Below are 17,946 nucleotides of genomic sequence, written 5' to 3' on the forward strand. Positions count from 1 at the left end.
GTGAGAACTGATAGTGGCCATCAGTGGGGACACATGAGGTGCTTTGAGAGCAGTTGACTCCCCTTGGAGGCATGAGGAAGGAGGCTTCCCAGGGGAAGCGACATTTAAGCAGAGTCCTGTAGCATCACCAGGAATATTACAGGACCAGCCAGATGAAAACCAAGCAGGTAACTGGAGCTCTGAGAAAGAACCTGGGAAGGTCAAAGGAATTCATCCACTCAGAAGGACCACTGCATAACAAAGTCCAAATGGGGTAGAGACTGCGAGGGATTCAGAGAACTGTAAATGGCTAAGCGTGGCTGGGACAAAATCACCCAGCACTGGCAGGAGGTGGGACTAGAGAGATGAGCAGGGATAGCTGATGGGCAAGGAGAGCCCAGTTTTTGGTGTTATGTGTTCTGGGCAAAGCATCTGGACTTTCTTCCTGAGGGCAATAGGGAGCCATTGTAAGGTTTTAGCCAGTTAGGTTTTAGAACAGGGGAAGTCTTATTTTGAAGGAAATATGTCTCATCCTGTAGGGTGGAGTGAGATGGACAGACGACACTGGAAGCAGAAAAATTCACCCTGTGTCTGTGGCAAAGAATCCTAGTGAGAATCATGGCGGTTATGCCTCACAAGGCCCAGAGAGGAGTGGAAAGAGGAGAGAGAGGATGATGGATGGGAGCAATATTAAAGAGAGAAAATTGCTGGAAAAGATGAATGATTCAACCATGGGGGATGAGTGTGTCCTCTTCAGATCTTTGTTGCCTTCCAAATGGCCCTTTTATTGAGGTGATAGTCACATAGGTGATTTTTCATTTATAAGGTTTATTGTCATAATATTTTGACTATTGTATATATTACAAAAAATTTGATAGATGGCATCTTAGTGATTTAATTTTCTTAAAAGCTAGAAATCATGAGGATAAATGTCTCCTAGAATAGCTATGGTTCATATATGACTGAATCATAAGGTAAATCAAGATACATCTCTCTCTCACACACAAGCAAGATAACACTTGCGAGTTAACCCTCCACCTACCATGATTTCATTTAATGCTGATTTTCAGATGTAGAAAAATGACCTGATTATGTGAAGAAGAGTGATATTCTACATATTTTGATATTCTTGAGAAAAACAAAGAAAAATCTTTACATATTTTCTAAACATTTTGCCTAATTGTGGTTTTGTTTGTTGTTGAAAACCAAAAATTCTTGGCCTTTATCCACTACTCCTGGATCACATAAAAATATACTCCACTAGGGAAACACAGCGCTGGCAATGCTGGCTTTGTTTAACTCATTTTGACTGATAATAACGAAAAAAGAATTAGATCAAGAATGGCATTTTTAAAAATGAGCAAAGTTCTTAGTTCCACTATACATTTTCTTAATGTGGAATAAGTAATGCTGTTAAAAACAGTGGAACTTCCTAGAATTCATAAAAAATGACCTAGATTCACATACACATAAATATGTATAAAACATGCATAACTTCTCTTTCAAGGAATAAAGATCAATATTATGACTGAAGTCAACATTATCCTAACTTTTGAGGTCATAGTTGGGAAATTAAAAAAAAAAAATGTATAAGTAAGAGCTCACTGAATTGACCCACAGGTGACCAACTCCATTCTGTCAAATTTTCAGTGTCCCTCAGCTGCTGCACGATTGAATTCTAAATTTCCCAGCCAATTTGCCTTTCAGCCTGAATACCCACCGGCCTCCAAAGAAGCTTTACGCTTCCCAAACACTGTGTTCCCCAAATTTGCATGAAAATACATTGTGTTGCTCACATGTGCTAATGTTCACTCACTTTCCTGAGAGGGACTTCCATTCCCACTATATTCTAGAAATCTCTGCCCATTGACTTGCTTTCTAGCCTTTGAAGTTCAGTTTAAATGCCATTTACTCCTTGATAACTTTCCAGATTAGGAGGACAAAACAATGCTTCCCTGTTCTCTATTCTTACAGTGAGGAGTTTGAACCATTTCTATCCAATCTACTCCGAGCTCTGCGCTGCAGATAGTCCCGCATTACCCAATTCTGCTGGGGGGGGGCGGGGGGGTGTCTCTTGAGACTAGTGTCGTAAACCTTGTGCATTCTTTTCCATTTCCCAGCATGGCATTTCCACTGAGCCAGTGACTGAACCGAGCCTTTCCTAAGAGACATGGATTCGCAGTCATTTAAAAAACTGGATTTCTAAAAAAAAAAAAAAAAAAACTGGATTTCTGAAAACTAGTATTTCCAAAGTACTTTTAAAAGGCTTGTTGTAGAAGAGTCATCTTTACTATTCACTCAAAAAAAATGTATTATCTCAGTATACGTGCTTCAGCTCTATGGGTGCCTATCTCCTTATGCATGTATTTGCATATGTGGCTTGAGGTTTCCTTCTAAAGGTAAAGCATAGTTGATTCTATTTTTCAGCATTCCTGATATTCAACTAACACAAGGAACGGACATGAAGACCAGTTTTTAAAAATCAATTTGGTTTCTTTTAACGGAGGCAGATGTTAAGAGGGAAAATAAAGATTTCCTTCCACCATTCCACTGCACATGTGCACACACACAGTTAAAGGCTGGCTACTACTTACTGGTGGTTTTATTTTTTTTTATTTTTTTATTTTTTTTACTGGTGGTTTTAAAGATAGGAACATATATTCTTTGATTCTTCCCTTGGAGAACTGGAGTTTAACTTTCCTCCCCCTGGGTGTGGGCTGGACCTTCTTCTAATGAACAGAATGTGATAGAAGTGATAGGATGTTACTGCCAAGATTGTATGATAATGTAGGATAATCTTAGTCTCTCGTTTTAGTTGGTTTCTTTGCCTACATCTCTTGGTCTCTCTTTGTGAGGACTTGCTCTGGAGAAAGCCAGTTGCCACGTATAGGAGCAGCCCTGTGGAAAGTTCCACGTGAGGAACTGAAGCTAACTGACCGAACATGCCAACAGCTGCTAGGAGGTATTCCTCAAGCACCTTCAGATGTCTGCAGTCCCAGCTCACAATTTGACTATAACCTCATGATAATCTGAGTCAGAATCACCCAGTTAAGCAACTCTTAAATTCCTGACCTTCACAAACTACATGAAATAACTGCTAATTTACGGGGAAATTTGTTACACAGCAGTAGATAACCATTGTGGCTAACAAGTCTAAAAATATTTTTTTTTCCTTTTCTTTCCAACCAAACAAGGTTTTTGTTATCTTTTCAAGAAATTGGCTAGAAACTCTGATAGCTTCAAGCCTAGAAGGTCTAGGAAGGAACTTAGAGGGCATTAGCTTGAGGTTTTTGACCTTGAGCGAGTTACCTAAACTTTTTTGGCCTCAGTTTCTTTATATACTTACAGGAACAAAGCGGAACTTACCTAATAAAATATTAGTATAATAAGTATACAAAATATTAGTATGATAAGTATACTAAAATCTTAGTATAATAAGATACAAAAGTATTTAGTATAGTTTTTGGGAAGTGGTATTTGCTCAATAAATGCCAGCTATAGTATCATTACAATTTGGTTCAAAAAGAAAAGCTAAAAGGTTGCCCGAGGAGACATTCAATCTCACAGAGTAATACGGAGCCAATACCCAGTCAGCTACAGGTGTAATTACAGAAAACAATCTGCTTCCCATACCGCCAGAAGTCAGGCCACTTGCAGGGCAGCTGGTAGTCTTGAAAACTAAATATGATCCATAACAGAAATTCAAACTGCATTTTGTCCAAGTCCAAAGAAATCCCAGGAGTGTGTCACTTTTGAACCACACCAGCGATCACAGACCACACCACAAACGACAACCTCGTGGGGCTATGAGAGCTACAGACCGCGTGCCAGTACACAACCGTCAGATGGTTGACTAAATCCTTCCACAGGGGACAGACAAAAAAACAAGTGGCCAGGAGCTCTCTCGTCCTGAAGCCACATAGGAAACACAGGTGTAACACCACATTCATCTTGTTTTGTACATGCTACTCAAAAAAGGACTTGGGCAAAAATAAATAATCCTCAAATAACATTTAGTATTCCTTGTTGTGCAACAGCAAACAGAAAGAGAAAGAACGATGACATGATGATAATTGATGCCTGTCAGATCGAGAAATACAACACAGACCAATTTTTAGTCTCTCCCTCTGCACTTTTCCACTTCAGGCAAAAGAAATGAGGCTTTTCAGATTTGATTCTCATGACAGAAGAATCACATGCTATGCTGTGTATCCCCCTAGATATGTCTGCATGGAGGTCTCCTTCCCTTATTTAGCTTTGAACAAAGATCAGTCCTTTAGAGACAGGGCTATAGCCTCATGAAGACAACTGTAGTTCAGAACTTATCCTGAGGCCAAATAAACTAGCTTTTCTATTTAAATAGTGTATTTTGTACTTCGTTAGGCAGATACTTCACTCCCAATTTGTTAGAAATTAAGCATACCAGCCAGCAATCTAAGAAAGATGAATTTTAAAAAGATTTCCATAAGAAGATAAACAGCTATTCAAAACCATAGGTACATGACACACAATGCAATAATTTCTTACTATAACTTATTTCTGGTTGGGGTGGGAAAAGGGAGCGGGGTTGGGAGGATTATCTGAAAATAGAAAGTGATCCTGAAAAAAAAAAGTATTTGTAGGGATCCCTGTGGATTCAGGGTTATATTGGAAATTTACCTGGGGTCTCTGACACCTATCTAGAAATTTGTTGGATTTTTTTTTTAAGTCTTGTCAAGATGATTTGCAGGATCACCCCTTGATTTTTTTACACTCATTCAAGAAACAGTAAATAAGGTGAAAAGTGACAAACTGTAGGCAGTGTGACCTGACCCTGACCACTGATAAACCATAGCCTCTTCTGAACACGACTGAGGGCCTCTGACAGAACCAGTCCCCAACTACCCACTTACAAGGTCAAAGAAGGGCTGATACCTATAGGCCCTTCTCTCTTCCTTCTCTCTTAAAATCCTGCCCCTTAAGTTGAGGCTCACTTAAGTCTCACCTCCTCCCTGACTTTTAGCTGATCACTAAAGTTAAACATTGATCTCTCATTTTTGAATGCCAAGTTTATTCACAGCCCGATGTACCCACCAGTAATTAAATACATTTTTAGTAACTCTATTATTCATTTTTTCCTCCTCTGATAAAAACGGAGAACCTGTTAATATATTACAAGTTTAAGTTTGTAGTATTTTGTGACAACTTTTAAAAAGTTTCAGTTGGTATTGTGGAAAATTATCTTGTTCCTCTAAGACATAAGGTTTTAAAGTGTAGAGTCACATTTATTACGGCCTTGCAGCAGTGAAGAATCGGAAATCTTACATAACAACAGGCATAAGGTGCACCTTCAAAGTTCAGATCAAAAAATGGGAGAAGGTGAGTCAGAAAGCTAAAGACTAAGTAGAGCGTTGGATTCTGCGGGAGACAGAGGGATGGCTTGGTTCTTCCAGTAAGTGGCAATGGATTTCAAAGCTAGAACCCATAATATCAGCAAAGGAAGATAAATAATATGTCACAGAGTAGCTACTTTAGATGGCAGCTAGCCCAGTTACCAAATTTATATACAAAAAAAAAAAAAAGAAAAAAATCACTTTCCACTATACCACCAATATTAAGTTAGGGATATGGAGAGGCGGGCCATTTATAAAACCAACAGAAATATAAAATATCTGTGAATTGATCTAACAAGATGTGTTTTGAAGCTAGATGAAGTATCATAAAAAGCTTAATGAGACCTAAAAGGAAGCTTGGATAAATGAAGGATGTATGCAGCTGCATGGGAAGGCATATTACCAAGATGGCAGTTCTCTTAAAATTTCAAACTTAATGTAAATCCATAAAAATTGCCAGAGAATTGGGAAGCAACTATAAAACTTATGTATAAATGGAACACAGAAAAAACAACTCTGTGGAAGAGAAGAACAGTGAGGGTAGATTTGCATTCTCATGCTTTCAATATACCCAAGTATTCAAAAATTAAGACAACATGTTAATAATACTAGACAATATAGTTTTATAAGTGGAACAGGACAATGAGCTTGGGCATAGGCTCAAGTAGTGAACAAATGAGAAATGTGGCATTTTAGTGAGCGGGATAAGAAAATGGAGAAATAGGGCAGCCTGCCTGCCTCAGCGGTTTAGCGCCGCCTTCAGCCCAGGGTGTGTTCCTGGGGTCCCGGGATCAAGTCCCACATCGGGCTCCCTGCATGGAGCCTGCTTCTCCCTCTGCCTGTGTCTCTGCCTCTCTCTCTCTCTGTGTCTCTCATGAATAAGTAAATGAAATTAAAAAAAAAAAAAAGAAGAAAGAAAGAAAATGGAGAAATAGTGTGGGAATAGTGAGCTATTTTGGAAAAAAAAATCAGGTGGCTCCTATTTTGGCTACTTTCAGGTCCTTTATAAATCTACCCAGAGCTCAGAAGGCCACCAATATTTCTGCTTATTGATCTCCAGTACATTAGCCTTCCTTTTAAATAAAAGTTAAATATCTTTTAGTTGACATGGCAGGTAACGTCCTTTTTTAGTTAACATCGGTTCTTCTGATCACAACAGACTATGCATTTCAAAATGTATGAGCTTCCTTGCCTAGAAGTCTACTTATACACCATACATATTTTAGTGTTTAATTATTATTTTAGCATTTAGTTATCTGCTTCTATGATGTCTTTCATATATTCTTCACATATTACACAAAGCTCTGTTCATTTGCCTACAACAAAGTTAAAAATAACCATACAAGATAGAAGTCTCCAGCCTTTGCTGATCCACAACTAAACCCCGAGGAGCTCGATCGTTTCAAAGACCCCTTTTTTTTTGTGCCATGATACAACTTGGAATTGCATACTTGCAATATGTTCCATATGGGACCACATAAACCTTAAATTAAACATTTTCAAGTGAGAACTGGGTTTAAGTCTCACTCACTTTATGATAGTAACTCAACTAACTACCTTATGACTCGGTTTCCACATTTTTGAAATGAGTATATTTTTATTTGCCTGACATTCTTCACCAGGGGCTTATGAAGAATAAATGAAATAACGCGTATCGAAGGACACTGAAGTCTCCAAGGCACTATATACACTCTAGTTGGCATCAACTGTTATTCCTCATTCCTTTTTTGTTCAGAGCCACTCAAGCCCTAAGCTGTTGTCTGGCAACTTGGCTCAGGGAAGTCAGGTCAGCGGCCAAGAGTTTGGCAGGGTCCCAGCAATGGCTAGGAAGAAATACTGATGTGGTTGCCCGGAGGGTGCTGATCCAAGTCCCGAGAAGGACTCGGCTTCACTGTGAGCTGGGGTTCCTTATCCTCCTACCCACCAGCTGATGATCTTACCTCAATCACCTGCACCATCGTCTGAGCCCTCCTAGTAAACCTCAAAGTGGTCTCTTCTCACCTCTAAATTGTCCCCTGAGTCATACTCACATGACCTGGGTCGGCTCTCTAACCTCCGTTTTGCCCTTTCCCTCTTCAGGCAGTGGTGGCAAGCTCCTCTGCCCAGGATTCCTTACTCTGAGTCAGCACATACGGCAGATTCCTTCAGGACGGAAAGGTGGGTCTTCTAGAGAACCAGGTCTCCCCCCACCAGGGAAGACTTAACACATCGGCCTCTCCAAGGGCCTGGGGTTCTTCTTTGCCTGCACTGAGCACAAGTCTGGTCAAGGCTGAAAGGAGGATCCTAAAGCACAGGCCTCACACGGGGCTTCCCTCTTACTGGGCCAAATTTGCAACCTCCAGATACTTTTCTCCTACTCCCCGTGGCTCTAGTCTCTACCTCCTCTTCCCCCAATACACTCACATAAAAGACACATCATTTCATTTTTTTTTTTAGACACATCATTTCAAATGGGATGTCAAATACACTTGTTTTCCTATGGTTAGCATGAAGTCCGAGAATATTTTTCATTTTCATGAATACGTAAAAGGATCGGTCTGCCTTCTATGAGCTATGAGGGCGTTGTCACTATTCCGCACATGGGACTATTTCAGCACCTACAGTTTTAAGTTTTTGTTTTTAATGATAAATTCTACATAAAACTGTAGTAATTAGTGATGGTTTCCCTAGACAGGAATTCCGAGACCTACTGCGATTTCTTCTTCACAGAAGAACACACACACACACACACACACACACACACACACTGGCTTTTCTCAAAAATGAAAAAAAAAAAAAAGATGAGTTTTAACAAGTGAAAGGAATACAGAGCCCAGGGAGCCCAGATGCTAAATATAAGAGAAAGATGGGAAGATTAAAAAGAAGGTGTCTACGGATCCCAGATTTAGGAAGCAACGGAAAAACAGAAGCAACGATGCTAGGACTCAAGTCTATTTTTTTTTTATTTACTTTTTTTTTTCTTAAAACAATTGAAGATTATAGAATGTCCTTGTTTGAAAAATAACTTCCGGGTGAAAACTACAAAATATGTATACATTTTAATTTTGGATATTTTTTTCCAGCTTCCCTCGCCAAGGTGAAGTAATTATTCACACCCTAAGGGATTATTTTAAGAACGCTGCTCTTCACTTTCCTCAGGAACATTTCCTTGGTGAGCCTTACCAGTAAAGGCTGAAGGGAATCCAGAATTCCGTAGATGCTTATGTAAATGGCACAAGATGAATCTGAACTTCAGCATCAGAATTCTACATTTGTTTTGAGATCACGAGCACATTACATACTAACAACGTACGTTAGCTTCTCACCCCATTGTAGAAAGAGAAATATAATATTTTTTTTGGTGACATCCCAAAGCCAGACAGGGAGTTGGCCTTTGAGCTACTTTCAAATGACCACTTAGTATTTGACCTATGGTGCTTATTTGGGAAAAATATGCAAAGTGCAATCATCCAGGTAACCCCTGGGGACCTAGAGAAAGGGTTAGGTTAAGGGACCAGGAGGAGGAAGGATGCAGAGGTAACAATGCATCCGTCCTGAGTCACCTCCTGGGGCTTAAGTGAAGCAGCTGGAATCCATTTTCTCCATTCTCTGACGCAGCAGACAGATGTACTGCACCAACGGCTTGCATTTCACTTTTCATAAAAGCCTAGAACAGTCAGCCCTCCCTACCGAGACAGGACTTTTCATCTGGGTAAAAATACAGAGAGATTCTCAAAAAGAAATGCTGGATCGCTCACTCAGAAGGGTTCATTGTGCTAGACAGTATGGAGAGGATGTCAGTCAGTCCAACAGTGGCTTGAAAAAAAAAAGAAACTGTCAAACTCCTGCATTTCACTCATCTTTGAGCTATCGCACAAAGAGCCTAATTTTATCTTTGACCATTTAAACGAAATCTTTTCGTCCTTGATTAAGCAAGATGATTACACAGATCAAATGCATTTTTAAGGGTCGTTGTTAAGAAGTAGGTTTTGTGCCGGAGACACCAAAGTAACAGGTGGATCTTGATTTAAATCCCACAAAGCCTCGCTGTATTAATTCAAAGAACACGATTTTAGTTTAATTTGCGAGAAAAATGAGGATTATGTAACTTGCTTTTCCTTCCCGCTAAGGGATATCTGGACACTTCTTAGATGGATGGAAGGGCAACTTTTCTTCCAGGAGTAAACTTAGCTTTCAGAGCTCTATGAATATCCATAGAAGTCAATCTATTTAACCAATCAATAAATTTTGGGGTACTTTTTATCAGGCTCTGTGTATCCCAGAAAGGTACTGCCCTTCTCCCTCTTTACAGACAAGGAAAACAAAATACATGGTTACTCATTCTGATCACTGCCAGCAGGCACAGGAGACACTCAGAGAGAACCTCTTTCGCTAAGGCGGTCGGAGAAGGCCTCACTGAGGACTCGGTCTAAAGGGGAGGCCTAGAGGAGGAGGGGGGAGCCAGCCCCGCCAAGCAGAGGTTCCCAAAAGTTATCATTTCTGAAGGGAAGGTCCCAAGGCGTTAAATCTTAGGCACTTTCCAAATACTCCTTCTTAACAGATCAAGAGAAAACGTCTTCAGGTCCCATTCTCCCGTTCTTTCTTTGTGGGATTGGTTATTTGGATATAGGACAACTCAGTAAGGCTGATGGTCCCATTTTCTCACACTTTTTTTCTGCTTTACTTTTGGGGAGACTTTCTAAACTTTATTTCCCAGAATTCTGCTAAGCCTTTATTTCTGCTCTCTTGTTTTAATTTCAAAAAGCTCTGTAGTGTTCTGTTGGCCATCCTACTCTTCAGGGAAGCGGGATCTCCTCTTGTCGCTCTGAGGAGGCTGAAGAGACTGGGAGCTTTCATCCTCCTGTACAGCCCCCTGTGTTACTGTGTCCCTCCCTTCTTCCCTCCCTCGTCCTCCCTCCTTTTTGGTTTGTCTTGGTCTCCGCCTTTCCTGTAAGGAGTCTGGTGGCCCTTGGCTGACGTGCATCTTTAAGGATGGGCTGTGGACAAGCCTTTAGGATTCAAGGGCAGAAGAGGGAGCAGAGGCTGAGCTCACCCACCATGAGGCTCTGGGTCCTTCCTGTCATACTGCTAAGATTTCTCCCAGACAACCTCTTTCTCTGCCCGCAGGAAGCCAACCCTCTGAGTGGCCACCACTCTGGGAGGTCAATGGGTGAAGATAGCTGGCAGTCTTTCCATTTAGTTCCTAAACTTTTATTTTCTCCCTCAGTTGTGGTGACACCACCCCAGGGCAGAGAGCTTCTCCTTTAACCCTTTCAGGGACCAAGTCTAGGTTTTCTTCCCAGCTGGGTCAAGACACAATTGCTCAGCTGGGTAGGGAAGAGCAGGGAATCACAGATTTCCAACAACACCCCCCCACACACACACACACACCTGTTTAAGCCCCTTCATTCCCATCCGTTTCCAGGGGCAACTAGTGCCACTAAGGGCCTGAGCCTTTCTAACAGCCAAGCTGTGGCTTTCTGCTTTTCCACTGCAAGTCAAGCAGTCAAATGTGTCAGGTCTGCTGCCAGCAACCATTTGTTCATTTGCTTTTCAGTACAATTTTTGCTACTTCCCCACAAAAAAAAAAAAAAAAATCTCATTTTCGTTTTCTTTGGGGGCTTCAGGAGCAAGCAGAGTTCAGTGATGTACACATAAATCTGCTGTCTTTATCTGGAAAGTCCATGTAAGCTATAAAAATCTGTATTTCTTGGGATCCCTGGGGGGCTCAGTGGTTTAGCACCGCCTGCAGCCCAGGGTGTGATCCTGGGGTTCCAGGATCGAGTCCCACATGAGGCTCCCTGCATGGAGCCTGCTTCTCCTCTGCCTGTGTCTCTGCCTCTCTGTGTCTCTCATGAATAAATAAGAAAAATCTTTTTAAAAAATGTGTATTTCTTGTTATGCACCTCACATACTAAAATATCTTGATTTACAGACAAGAAATTTCATTGTCCCCTCTCTCAACCCCTCTATAGTAGTCAAAGCTATGGACTACTCGATGCTTCATGGAACACTCTCCTCAACTTCTAGACACTACAGTCTTCTAGATTCCCTCTCTCTGCCTCAAATTCTCATGCTGGCTCATTCTCTTCACCCACCAACAAAAGTTGAAGTTCCTTAAAACTCAGTGTTAGATCCTCTCCTATAGTTAAAAAAAACAAAGTTTTTTATTTATTTATTTTTTTTGCTATATAGTCTCTCTGTAGATTATGTCGTTCAAGTTCTTTGCCTAAGTATTAACAATTCACAAACATATGTCCAATCTAGACTTTACCTCTCAGACACAGATCTATGTATCTAATGATATACTTGGGCTTCCTTAATTTCCCCAAAACAGCTTAGATTCTACAGGCCTACGAGAGAACTTATATTCTTACCCGCCTAGACCTGGTCTTGCAGTCTATTGTCTAGGCATACAAGCTAAAAACCAGGATTCACCCTGGACATGTCCTTCTCCCATCCCCCATATTCATTCCTTCTCCATGGTTTACTGGTAGGCTCTCAGGTTGACGTACAATTAAATTTCCTTTTCTCCGTATCTTCTTCCAGTACCTTTAAACTACCAACATCTCCCACCTAAGTTAGTGAACTAGCCTCCTCACTCACCTTCCTAATTCTATTCCCCACATTCTCCACCCTAATCCCAAATTCTTATATGGTCTTTTCAAAAGGCTGCATGAATGTCCATATCTTTGCTGAAAATGTGGCTGATTTATTTGCAACTAGGATACACGTCTAAATCTTCATGTTCCACAGCAACATCATGAAAGGCACAGCCCCCCTCTACCACGTTTCATGTCTCATGATGCTGCTCTTGGGCATTTGAGACTTTAACCCTATAGACTATCTGTACTTGAACACCCTGTGCTTGCCCCACCCCCTTCCAATGCAGGGCCTCTGTACGGGCCATTCCATGCATGTTTTACCTTTCCCTAGCCATGACATCATCTGTAATTGCTCAGGTGTCATCTCATCCAGCAGGAGTCCGGTGTCCCATCCTGTGCCTCCCTCTGTGGTGCTGCACTACAGTTGCATGTTTTCACACTTTTCTCACGCCCAGAGCACGAGCTGATGGAGCAGCTCTTTGTATCCTCAGCAAAGAGCACAGGTTCTGGCACCTAGTATTTTGTTATTGTATTGTGAATGGCTACAATAGCTCATCTCATATTGAGAAAGTAGGTTATAAAAACCAATGTATAGGACAGATTAGGAATAAGCAGGATTTTCAAGAAAATTATTTCAAAGAAGAGATTTACAGAAAATAAACTCCAACATCTTACTTTTTTTGTTTTGCCCATTGCCTTCAGGATGGAGAGATTTAGGTCTTCAAGTGCTGCAAGTACATTCTCATATTCGCCCAAGTGCTGGGAAAAATATTCTGAAAGTAGAGATATTGAAAAAAATTCATGTTTGCATTTAGGTATCATAAAATAACAATAAAATCTACTGGTGATTTATTCCACAAATGAGTAAAACAAATAAAATGCTGTAAGTGAAAACTGGAAGGTTTTCAAAAGAGACTAGGGTGCCAATATACTCATTTCATTAAAAAAAAACTGAATAGTTAAAATTATCCTTGCAGAAATGCTCTTCCGTACAAAAATAGGGGAAAAAAGGAATCTGGATCTGTGAACAATAAAAATTTGTTCTCAACAACATATTATTATAGCACTCATTAAAAAAGTAACTTCAGTAAAAAATTAAACTATATTTTATTGTTTCTCCTGGGAGACATTTAAGAAGGTAAGCTCTCCTCATCATGGTTAAAATTAATAATGCTGCAAGACACAAGGATGACCCCCTTAGCACCTCCCATGTAACTTTCCCTATCATGATTTAATTTTTTTCCAACAATCTGGGCAGAGCTAAAAGGATTTTTATCACATTTTCAACTGGCAGAAATAAAATACATTGGATGTTAGGATTAGGAGTATGGAATATAGACTATTCCCAAACAAGCTGAAGTATAGGCAAGATAAATGCAAAGCCTCATATTTACTTACAGAAATCTATATATTTCTGAAATTTGAGATCTAGCCTAACCAAAATTCATAGGAAGTCTATATTGAAAAGATCTAGAGCTTTCAGTCACTAGAAAATCATAAGACCTCACCATTCCTATGAACTCATCTTTGAATGAGCTATAGCTTATTACTGTCTCTCTTTAATGTGCCAAAAGTATTTATGTCATCAAGTTGAATGGTAAGAAAAATCAACATAAAGCTATTTGAGATCACTGAGATAAATTTCAGTATGTTTTATCGAATCTTTAAATTAATGCTCAAGATGGAATTATTTGCTGACATTGATCTTAATAACAAATGGGAAGCACCACCGAATGATTTATTAGTAAATGTACAGAAATCATCTGAGAAGAAAAATAAACACAGGAGAGCAATAAATCAATTCTAGATTACGGCTGTCAAATTATAATTTGTGTACACATGGATTAAAAATGCATGGCATATTTTTGACAAAAAGTAAATGCTTTCCTGATTATGCATTCCTTAAAAAATGTGTGTTACAAATTATCCCACATAAGGGTTCTTTCAGGAAGGGATTAGTTGGAAAACAAATAAGGAAGCAGATATTCCTTAAATACCTGCTTGACAATAAGATTTTAATTCTTGGCTCTCATACTGATTTTGAGTGTTGACCAACATGTCCCACCTTGTTGCCATTATTCAGAATAAATGAAGTTCCTGTGAACAAAATTGTTGTGAACTAGCAAGCAGTTAATGTGGCTCCAGAATATTAACTGACAAAAATAATTAGCAGAATAAAATCCACACTAAATTGAAACAAGCAAAATGTATAAAGAATACTGGAAACAAAATTATTAGCAAAATTTTAATATATACAAAGACTCAAAAAAAGACTGCCTGTTTGCATTTAAAATCCCCATCACTCAGGGATGCCTGCGTGGCTCAGTGGTTAAGCACCTGCCTTCAGCTCAGGGTGTGATCCCGGGATCCTGGGATCGAGTCCCACATCGGGCTCCCTGCATGGAGCCTGCTTCTCCCTCTGCCTCTCTCTGTGTCTCTCATGAATAAATAAATAAAATTTTTTAAAAAATAAAAATTAGAAAACAAATAAAATCCCCATCACAGAAATATATTAAGTGAAAAATAGAATTTTGTGCTTAAAAGTCAAGGTTAAAAAAATAAAAGAAGGAACACAGCCTTTTAAAATATTGTCATAAAATACCTGGCTTAATCAATGAAGGTGTCCTGGAGAGAATATAAATTTCCTCTCTGCTGTGAAATCAAGTTTATGAAGGTACGTGCTGATAAAGAGCATGAGAAGACAATGAGGTTTCCAGGCTGACACCTATCTAGCCTGCCTGCCTACCTTCCTGACTTCCTTCCTTCCTTTCATTTTTTTTTTTAAGATTTTATTTATTCATGAGACAGAGAGAGAGTGAGAGAGGCAGAGACACAGGCAGAGGGAAAGCAGGCTCCACGCAGGGAGCCTGACGTGGGACTCGATCCCAGGTCTGCAGGATCAGGCCCTGGGCTGAAGACAGCACTAAACCACTGAGCCCGGGCTGCCCCCTTCCTTCCTTTCTTTATTCGTCTACTCATTCATCTCAATTATCAAAGGAGTCAAGAGAAAAAAAAAATTACTCCCCAAGCAATATACTAGCACACAAAGAAAATAACTCGAATAGAGAGAACTACAATACCCAAGCCCTGGATAGGAGTTTAAGAATAAGAACTATTTTGAGGTGGTGTGGGTCAGTGTCATTCAAATTGTTTTACAATCTACCAACAGTCATTTACAAGGGCAACTAGAGCTCCAATGAGCCACCAACATTTAACATATATAAAAGAGAATCCACACGCTCCACTTCATGATGGTGAAGGTTTAGTCATTTAGTCATCCAGGCACTTAGTGCCTTCTGTGTGCCATATAGGTTATACTAGGAGCTTAGAATACAAAGAAGACAGAAATTTTAAGGAACCTACAACCAGGTAGGAGAAGTAAGTATTCCAACAAACAACTGCTATACACATGATCATTGTTCCAGACAATGGTTCAAGAACCGGGTACAAAAATGCAATCAAAGTACAGGGCAAAGCAGGGGACATCCCTTGATTGCTTTGCTCTGGTGGCCAGGGGGCTTACATTTATGGGCCCCATAGGACTACGGAGAAAGAGTTCTTAACCAGGTACCCCCCAACCCCATAGAATAGCACAGAAATGGCAGACTGATCACACCCATAGTCTTACTGAGAAAAAATCCCACTAGCTTATCTTCAGAGCTATGGCATGAGAGGTAGGCTTGTAAGGAACATATATCTAGGGACCAACATTAATCCTCTCTAGAGACTGGGGAGGCAGACATCACCATCTATGTGCTTCCTCTTGGCCCTACCCAGATCATTGGTGTCTTTAAAGGAGCTTATGTACACATCTGGCATCCCAGCTTTCTGGGCTGTTGCTGAGCCTTGATAGTCTACTTGATGATCAGCAGGGCTTGTGTTTATGAGCACGACAGGATAATAGCAAAGGAAGAAATGCTTCTAAGTGGCTATCACCCAGGGATCAGTGCAGAGGGAGCAGAAAGAAATAACTGTCACCCAGACTTTCCCTAAAAGAAGTATATTTGCATACTTTAAAAGCTGTTGCCTGAGGGTCTAGCTTCCAATCAGGGTAACTGTGGATGCTAACTAAGATCTTCCCCTCTGAGACACTGACCTGACTTGGCACACCCTCAGTTACTGGGAACCACTAGAATAAAGCAGGCTACTTGAACAAGATTTGAAGACAACCAAGAGCTAGGGAAAGGCTGAAAGATAAGGTACATCTCTCATATAAGAACATTCTTTCAAGACTGGAAGAGGTGATCATTTTAAATAATACACAGAAATCAACTTAGAGAGAAAAAAAGAAAGATGAAACAGAGGAATATGTACTAAACAAAAGAATAAGGTAATAATTTAGGGGAAAAAAAAAAGACTTTAATAGAGATTAGTGATTTACCTTAAAAAAGAGTTCAAAATAATGGTTATAAAAATAACTGCCAAAAAAAAAAAAACTGCCAAACTTGGAAGTAAATAAAGTCAGAATTTCAAAAATATACAAAGCACCAAACAGTAGTCACAGTATTGAAGAATGCAAAAACTAAAGTGAAAAGCACAACATAGGACTTCAAAAGCAGACTAAATGAAGCAGAAGAAAGGAAGGCAGTCAAACTTATCTAATCAAAGCAGCAAAAAGAAAAAGGAAAGAAAAAAAGTCAGGAGAGCTTAAGAGACTTATAGGACATCATCAACTAGACCAACATTCACATTATAGGGGTCTCAAAAGGAGAAGAGAGAAAGGAGCAGAAAAAAAATCTTGTTTGTAAAAATAATGACTGAAAACTTCTCTAACCTGGGGGGAGGAAATAGACATACAGATCCAGGAAGCCCATAAAGTTCCCACCCAAGTAAAACCACAGGGAACCGCACCAAGACACATTATAATTAAACTGTCAAAAGTTAAGGCAAGGAAAGAATCTAAAAAGCAGCAAGAGTGGGATGCCTGGGTGGTTCGGCGGTTGAGCATCTGCCTTTGGCTCAGGGCATGATCCCGGAGTCCTGGGATTGAGTCCCACATCAGGCTTCCTCCATGGAGCCTGCTTCTCCTTCTGCCTATGTCTCTGCCTCTCTCTTTCTTTCTCTGTGTGTGTCTCTCTCATGAATAAATAAAATCTTTAAAAAAAATAAATAAAAAATAAATAAACAGCAAAAGACAGATGACTTGTTAGGTACAAAGGAACCCCTATCAGTAGATTTTCAGCAGAAACTTTGCAGTCCAGAAAAAAGTGGCATGATTATATTCAAAAACACTGCCAATCAACCATACCCTACCCAGCAAGCTGTCCTTCCGAATTAGAGAAATAAACAGTACTCCAGAGCAGTAAAAGCAAAAGGAGTTCATCACCACTAGACCAGCCTTACAAAAACTGTTAAAAGAACTTCTTTAATCTGAAACAAAAGGGTACTACTTAACAGGAACACATTCAAAAGTGTATATCTCACTGGTAAAAGTAAATGTGTAGTAAAATTCAGAATAATCTAATGTTGTAAAGGTAGTGAGTTAATCATTTATAAAGCTAGTATGAAGGTTAAAAGACAAAAGTATTCATATAATGATAACTATAATAAATTGTTACTGTATACACAAGATAAAAATCTGTAAATTGTGACATCTAAAAAAGGTTTCACAGGGGTAAGGAGGTAAAAATATAGAGCTTTAGAATGTGTTCCAACTTCAGTTGTTATCAAGTTAAACCAGTTATAAATTATTTTGTGGAAGCCTCATGGGAACCACAAAGCAAAACCTTATAGTAGCTAGACACACACAGACACACACACACAAAGAGAAAAAACTAAACTATATCACCACAGAAAAACATCAAATCACAAAGGAATAAAACAAGATGAAAAGAAAGGAACAGAGGAAAGAGAACTACAAAACAGCCAGGAAACAATCAATAATACATAAATACGTATGAATCAATACTTACTTTAAATATAAATGGACTAAATTCTCCAATCAAAAGACAGAGTGGATAGATGGATTAAAAATAGAGACTCGTTTAGGATATAAGGACACAGACTGAAAG

At 39.6% G+C, this 17,946-nt stretch overlaps 1 protein-coding gene across 1 annotated transcript in view; it reads right to left on the bottom strand.

Moving 5' to 3' along the window:
* NECAB1 (N-terminal EF-hand calcium binding protein 1) overlaps window positions 1–17,946 on the bottom strand; it is a 185,932-nt gene that overhangs the window by 82,415 nt on the left and 85,571 nt on the right. Inside the window, exon 5 of the mRNA XM_072803962.1 lies at window positions 12,611–12,708. Coding sequence (XP_072660063.1) covers window positions 12,611–12,708 — 98 coding nt within the window. The remainder of the gene's footprint in view (window positions 1–12,610; window positions 12,709–17,946) is intronic.

This window comes from Canis lupus, chromosome 28 (genome assembly GCF_048164855.1).
Source record: "Canis lupus baileyi chromosome 28, mCanLup2.hap1, whole genome shotgun sequence".
Classification (NCBI taxonomy): Eukaryota; Metazoa; Chordata; class Mammalia; order Carnivora; family Canidae; genus Canis; species Canis lupus.